Genomic DNA, 7012 nt, shown 5'->3' with positions numbered 1-7012 from the left:
ACCTCCAAGTGAAATCCCTCAGTGGTTTGAAAGGAGAGGATCTAATGTAATTCATCTGCTTTGTGTTCCCTCTCCAGCCATATTTTAAAAGTGACGAGCAGCTACAAAAGCCAATGAGGTGGAAGAGGACGTGTTGATTTACTGATCTATGTGTGCGTGCGTGAGAGAGGGACAGTTAGTGTGCTCACAGTCACAGCAGCTTGAGCATTCCTCTGTGATTATACCACCACTTTCCAACTTACATACTTGACTGATGTATTTCATAAATTGGATCCATTCTCTGGCTTTGCTGTCCCTCTTTTCATTTACACACACACACACACACACACACACACACACACACACACACACACACACACACACACACACACACACACACACACACACACAGGCATATGCACAAAAGCACTCATTATTTTGCCTCACACTCGCTCTTTTTCTTTCTCTCCTCCCTCTGTCTTCCTCTTTTGAAGACGTTTTCTTTGCACTTCCAAGTCAAACATCTGGGTCAGCTTATATCTAGTGGAACAAGACTTGCAGGATATTGTTGGCAGGATGTGTGAGCCAGAGCAGTTTACTCTGTGGGAATCCCCAATATACAGATACACACAGACATGCATAAACACACACACACAGACAAGCAGTACTCACAAAATGTCAGTGCTTACACTCAACCACAGCCTCACAGTTTGCTGATATTCAACTCGACTTCCAGCTGCCACACGTGTGTGACAAATTATAGATTTGTACTTCTGCATTGTAAGAGTCCGCTTATATTTTCAAGTACGTGACACTGCAAACACCACGCTTAATATTTGGTTAAATGCCACGTTTAATATTTTGAAAAGATTACAAAAGCAAAAGAGAGGGGACAAATCATAAATATTTTCAAGACTGAGTACAATCTGGTATAATCTGTAACTTATTCTGTGACTAAATATATGTTGTCAAGTTATTCACGTGCAAGACATTCTCAAACATCCCCAAACTTCCTGTCTTTCCCGTGCCTTACTAAACCTAAGTGACTGCTGAATCTGAGTTAGAAGAAGCTGAAATTAACCCTGTCGTGTATATAAAACTAGCCACTGCTCTGAGAACAGTGCAACTAGCTCCGGATAAGCTGTGGTATGAGAAACAGTTGCAGAAGGAAAAACACTACTCCTCCTGAATGCTCTGTGTTCTGTGAAACCATAAACTAAAGCGCTGGACCTCTTCCCTCGTGTGTAGCTGTAGTGTTTACATATTGCATAAGATTTAAAAAAAAGAGAAGCCATTGCACTTCTGTCCTCTATCTCCTCTGCTGATTTACAGTTCTTTTACGCCCTCTCCATCTCACTTTTCTCGCCCCCCCCCCCCACCCCCCCTCCTTCTTTTGCAGTGTTTCAATCTTTCTTCTGCGCTGACTCGCCGTCTTTGGGTTTGTCGTCTGTTTTGAACTCCAGGAAGAAGTCGTTGCAGGCGACTGTGAGGGCGCCCATCAGAATGATGAACTCGGTGAAGTCCACCTCCCCGTCGTTGTTGGCGTCCAAGTCGTTCATCACCTTCTCAACTGCTTCATTATCTTTGGAGCTCTGTCAGTGTGGAACAGAGAGAGAGACAGGCTTAAGAATGTGTTAGGTGTCATGCACGTGCATCTGTGGGCATATATAACTGCACAGGCTTGTTTGTTCTTGTGCGTCTGAGGAGATGAGCCAATATCTTTACTTGCATCATGCATATTTGTAAACTGTATTAGTGTGTTAGTGTGCAAACCACATAATTACCCCTAAATAACTCCCCAGCTCCTCTAGTAGCAGCTCCTTCAGTTCGCCCCGGCTCAGAGTGTACTTGTCGCCTTCCTTCCCCGAATACTTGTGGAAGGTCTTTATGAGCATCTGCATGGCACTCTCCAGGTTGGAACTGGGCTCCTTGGACATGCTGGAAGGGGGATTCAAGTAAAGAGGTCAGACTCTGCCACATAATGCCCGCTCCAGCCCTAGCTGCATGTGCGGTCACATAGCAGTCAAGGGTGAAGCCACCTCCATAAGAGTGATAGTTGATGGATGGATAGATAGAAGGAAGCAAAGCAAAGCAGAGAGGCTTTTCCCTATTTCTAAGCATTGGGTTTAATAATGCTCTGCATGCATTGCAGAGTCTACTAAGGTCACTGTATGTGTGTGTGTGCAACCTTAGTAGGTTTTACGTTTCAGAGATGTGGATGAAAAGATGCAGGACAGCTTTGGGAAAGCTTTTTTTTTGAACAATCTTACACACATTGTGTCCGGCATCGTGGAGCTTCTTGTGCTGGACTCGTGGAGAGACTGTGCACACACAGACACAGATAAGTCACTGTCAATGAAGCATGAGTGTGAAGGGTTTTCCAAAAACACAAACCCCAAAAACAACAACAACAACAACAAAAAAAGCACACGCTTCATTGTTCTTTGATCCTTGGGTTATCGGTGTTGTAAGCTGAATTGGTAATGCATGTACCAATTAACTCCACGGCATCAGCAATGAATGGTTTCGATGTAAACCACATCTCTCTATTTGCTGATCCTGTAACAAGTCTTATCATTCAAATGGAAACCACAAGTGAAACATAACACTTGCCTGGTAACGACATTTAGAAACTAAGGGGGCAAGTAACCTGAGTTGCCAGCATATACACTAACTAGTGCATACAGATGAGGGACTTCAATTCCACTCTTGCCAAGATGCATTCAGCTTTTGGCCCAAAGTTTAAAGTTCAGGGACCTATTAACTGGAAAACAGTGTGCAGAGCTGTGCTGATGCTAATCCTTACCACACGTAACACCAAAGGGCACAATCAGTCTGCCATGCTCCCCTGTGCATGATTTATTAATTATCATCTCTGACATAAGGAGACAGGGATGTTAATGTCAGTCACCGGTTATTGCCTCTCGTCATGCTGCAGAGCATTGTACCAGAGAGGTCAGAGCTGCAGGCAGCACAGACAAAAGATGAGGCCAGTGGACACCAAAGCTGACTCACTGGAAAATCTATAGGGGTCACTGTCTCACTGACTGGCACAATACAAAAGGAAGCCATGGAGATGGAAATGCTATCAGTGACACAGTGAGTATAGTAATAATGCATATGTATGAAGTTATCTTAACGATGAAGCAATATCCGTATCGAGTGATGCATGGCGTTAAATATCTTGAGTTTAAAAAAAAGAAGATAATCAGCTTAATGGAACAAGACATGCTGAGACTAAAAGATTTGGTATGTCCAGTATGTTCAGTATATTATCTTTCCTACCAGTGCTCTGCTGCTCTGCCACAAATCCCTACTGGCTTCGCTTGTTTCCATATTTCACTGATGTGCAAATTTCCTGTCATGCTCCTCTCAAAGCTTGCACATCAGTGGAAAGCCAGCAGTGCTTTGTCCAGACAAAAAAAATCACCAACTGACTCACGCAGTTTGTTTTCCAAGTCTGCTGCTGAGTGCCCACTATCCGTTCTGCACTAACGGCATTTGAGTATTTACTTCGGCTGTGCAGCTGCTAAAACACTTTACAAAGAAACTTTCATCGGATACAGAGGAGAAAGTCCAAAATCCAAGCTATCCGTCTTACCTGAGTACTGATGGAGGGCCTCCTTTGTCTTTGAAGAGGTGCAGGGGACAGAGCCAAGGCGGAGATGGATGGGGAGAGAGTTTGCCAGTGGCTTAAATATCACCTGTACCTCTCCCTCCTCCTCCTTAAACCCCCCCCCCCCCACCCAACCCCCAACTCCTTCACCCACTTACGTATACTACTTCAGTTTCCTTTACATCTATCTCTCTCTGCGCAGGTGTTCAGCTCCCCTCCTTTCTTCATCACATATGCATACAGTCATGAAAAGGAATTTATGTAAAAACAGCCTCAGATGAACAGCGTGTGATATATTACACTGTAATATATTTAAGACTAAATCAAAATGCAGAGGCAGTGTGTAAAAAATTAAGTACACCCTATGATTCATTAGCTTATATAACCTGCCTTTAGCAGCAATAACTTGAAGCACTCGTTTTCTTTATAACTTTATCAGAGGAATTTTTCTTCTTGTCAGCGTTGCTTCAGTTCATTGAGGTTTGCCAGCACTCATTTACACACGGCTCTTTTAAGGTCCTGCCACAACATTTCAATCAGTTTGAGGTTGGGACTTTGATCTGTCCATTGCAGAATCTTCATTCTTTTCTTTTCAGCCATTCTGTTGTAGATTTGCTGCTGTGCTTGTTGAATGACCCAGTTTGGGTTAAGCTTTTGCCGTCAGACAGATGGCCTCACATTTCACTCTAGTGTTCATGTTCATGGTGAAATTAATGACTGCAAGTTGCCCAGGTCCTGCACCTGCCAAACAAGCCTAAATCATCACCCCTCCACCACCGTGCAGGAGAGTTGATATGAGGTGTGCTTCATGGCTAAACATCTCCATTTTGGTCTCGTCTGTCCAAGGCTGTTTCGGAAGCCTTGGGATATGTTCAGATGCAATTTTGCAAATCTAAGCTCTGCTGCAATGTTCATTTTAAAAGTTTTTTCTTGGAACCTCTTCCAAAACACCACGCTTTTTTTTAGTCTTTTCTAATTTCTAACATTTAACATGCTAACTGAAACCTGTAGAGTCTCCAGTGCAGCTCTTGGGTGTTTTGCAGAGTCTCTAAGCGTTGCATGGTCTGTCCTTTGGGTGAATTTGCTGGGCTGCCCATTCCTGGAACAATTGACAACTGTCTTTCCACCTATCTTTCTCACAGTAGAATGATGGACAAAAACCTGTTTGGGAATGGCAAAGTACCGCCTTCTGAGATTGAAGGGCAGCAACAAATGCTTCTTTAAGATCATTGCTCATGTCTTTCCTGCCAACACTTTCCTTCTTAATTTCTTTGGAAGCAGTAAGGGTGTATTTAGTTTTTCTCACTGATTCTGCATTTTGGCTTAATTTCTTTTGAATAAATGATGAAACTGTGTAATCTGTCATGTGCTGCTTTTCATCTGAGGTTGTATCAGAATACTTTTACTGACCACTACCATTAAATGATAGAAAATGGATAGATAGATTTTTAGCTCATGTTACCCTTTAACTATTCAACAGAATTTCAGCTTCTTGTACTTTATGGATCTTCATCCAAATTGTGCTCAATCTCATGGCCACACTTGTGCAAAACACCCATGCAGTGATGTATTTACTTTCTTTACTTCACAGATTATGTTAACCTGTAAGTTGTGGTGCATCATCAGTCAGATGAGCTTCTACGTCACTGACTTTCAGGTATTTTACATCCTGATTTGTAAAAACCTTAACACCAACACCAGGATTTTTAATTGAACAATCTACAAAAACTTGTTATTGTCACAGTTTATTCAATGTTAGCCATTACACTTTACATAAAATTATCCAAAACGATACAGCGTTACATATGAAGTTAAAAAATCAGCATAATAAAGTTTACTGTACAGGTCAGTGGACCTGAATAAGTCCAACTGCTGTACTTGGCAGGACTGCATTAATGCACAGTGATAAAAGCCTGCACAGTTCCCTGGGAACGGCCCCGTAATCACAAACATTATGACTCACACGTTCGTACACTCGTACGTGTATCACTTTGGAGATTCTTAACGCATGCTGTTATCTTCATCTTCTGTATCTCAGAATGAAAGAGATTCATTGTGTCGCAATGAAAACACGACGGCAAACAATCCCCACTGCAAATCTGCTGTGCTCAGTTCCAGCATGTTTTTAATCTACATGAGTTAAAGCTGGGTGGGGTTTGCACTAAGGGACAGAATAATAACACTGCCATTGCAAACAGTTTAAGCTCTCTGAAAGAGGCTGCAGCTCTCATAGGTCATCATCGCAGAGATTCAAATATTACCTTTGTTAGATGATGTGCAACCCAGGTATGCTCACTTCAAAAACACGGCATCTGCTGTTAGTGCAAGTTAAACAGGAAGCTGACTACAGCAATTTAAGAGATCATGGTTCTATTAGTCATAGGAAGTACCAGAATGTATTTGCAGTATAAAAATTATACGTATTTTATTAAAAGAAATCATAACATAGTGTAAAAAGCCCCGATTGTTCAGTAAGTGTGTTAATAATAACTGCGGCGGGAAACGTAGCATACTGTGAGTATAAAGTCTGAGCAGAGTGTGTAAATGAGGTTATTTACAATGGGAGTGTCGCAGTGAGCCATGGCGGTCACATGACTCAAGGCTTATTTATCTTGCCCGTGTTGCTGTTGAGCGGTTTGCGGTGCCAGGTGCTCTAACAGTACATAAGGTACACATTTGGTCCGCTGCCCAAAATGTGTGTGCCTGAAGCACTTTGCAGCTGGTCTCACAGACCTGCAACACAGCAGGCCTGCAACACAAACCTTTTTGTTTTCATGGGTGCATTATTGATGATGAAACAATTTGCAAATCATTAAATTGTAATTAACAAATTGCATATAATGTGACAAAGAAGTACACTTTCAAGTTTATCTCCATAGTGGTCCAGATAAGAGTTATGTATAGGCTTAATAGTTAATTATAAAGAGGCCATGTAGAACTTAAATAATGGCCACAATAATGGTAATAAAATGGTAATACGTTTCCAAAAGCATGCAACATCTCATTATTAGCCTTTTGCAGAAGCTCACACATTGATGGCTCAGTATTCTTTTTTTCTTCTTCTTTTTTTTTTTTGCTTAAAAAAAAAAAAGCACAACCTCTGACAATGATACCTTTGACACTACCACCTCGTCTGATAGGCAGGTTCACTGGAGCCCGGGATTACTTTCATGTAATTGTTTGTGTCCCAGGGTGTGTTACCCATCAAATGCCTAATCCAGTAGTTTCCCAATGCCTAATGCCCAAGGATCCAGTTGCAGGTCAAACGGGGTCTTTAAACAGAATGAGAGTGTGACTGACAGACAAACACACAGGGATGAACAAACGGTGCCTAAACCAGCAAAAAAACAACAACCCCAAAACAAAACAAAACAAAGAAACAAAAAAAAAAAACCCCACCCACGACGATGAACAACT

The 7012-nt window shown here is 42.0% G+C and overlaps 1 protein-coding gene across 4 annotated transcripts; it reads right to left on the bottom strand.

Annotated features, from left to right (window-relative positions):
- Positions 1-814: 814 nt before the first annotated feature.
- s100s (S100 calcium binding protein S) lies at positions 815-3716 on the bottom strand. Of its 4 annotated transcripts, none has more exons than XM_026157382.2 (4): positions 3581-3716; positions 2254-2300; positions 1764-1917; positions 815-1571 (listed from the first exon to the last, which is right to left on the bottom strand). In XM_026157382.2, the coding sequence occupies exons 2-4, from the start codon at positions 2265-2267 to the stop codon at positions 1383-1385; spliced, it is 357 nt and encodes a 118-aa protein (XP_026013167.1). In that variant the 5' UTR covers positions 2268-2300; positions 3581-3716; the 3' UTR covers positions 815-1382. The 4 variants fall into 4 exon arrangements, with proteins under 4 accessions (XP_026013167.1, XP_026013170.1, XP_026013168.1 ...); XM_026157385.2 differs by having other exon boundaries at positions 2250-2300; positions 3581-3657; XM_026157383.2 differs by lacking the exon at positions 2254-2300 and having other exon boundaries at positions 3581-3692.
- Positions 3717-7012: the final 3296 nt, after the last annotated feature.

This window comes from Astatotilapia calliptera, chromosome 22 (assembly GCF_964374335.1).
Source record: "Astatotilapia calliptera chromosome 22, fAstCal68.1, whole genome shotgun sequence".
NCBI classification, from domain to species: domain Eukaryota; kingdom Metazoa; phylum Chordata; class Actinopteri; order Cichliformes; family Cichlidae; genus Astatotilapia; species Astatotilapia calliptera.
Note: the sequence above shows the minus strand (reverse complement) of the source record. Positions and strands in the feature narration are given on the sequence as shown.

Bases quoted from the DNA above. Each gene is read 5' to 3' on its own strand.
- s100s (XM_026157381.2), bottom strand. From the start codon at position 2,417: ATGAAGCGTGTGCTTTTTTTGTTGTTGTTGTTGTTGTTTTTGGGGTTT. The intron at 1,918-2,253 runs GTGTGTAAGATT...TCCCCCTTCCAG, and splicing joins TCCACGATGCCGGACACAAT to CATGTCCAAGGAGCCCAGTT. The intron at 1,572-1,763 runs GTAATTATGTGG...CCACACTGACAG, and splicing joins AGCTGGGGAGTTATTTAGGG to AGCTCCAAAGATAATGAAGC.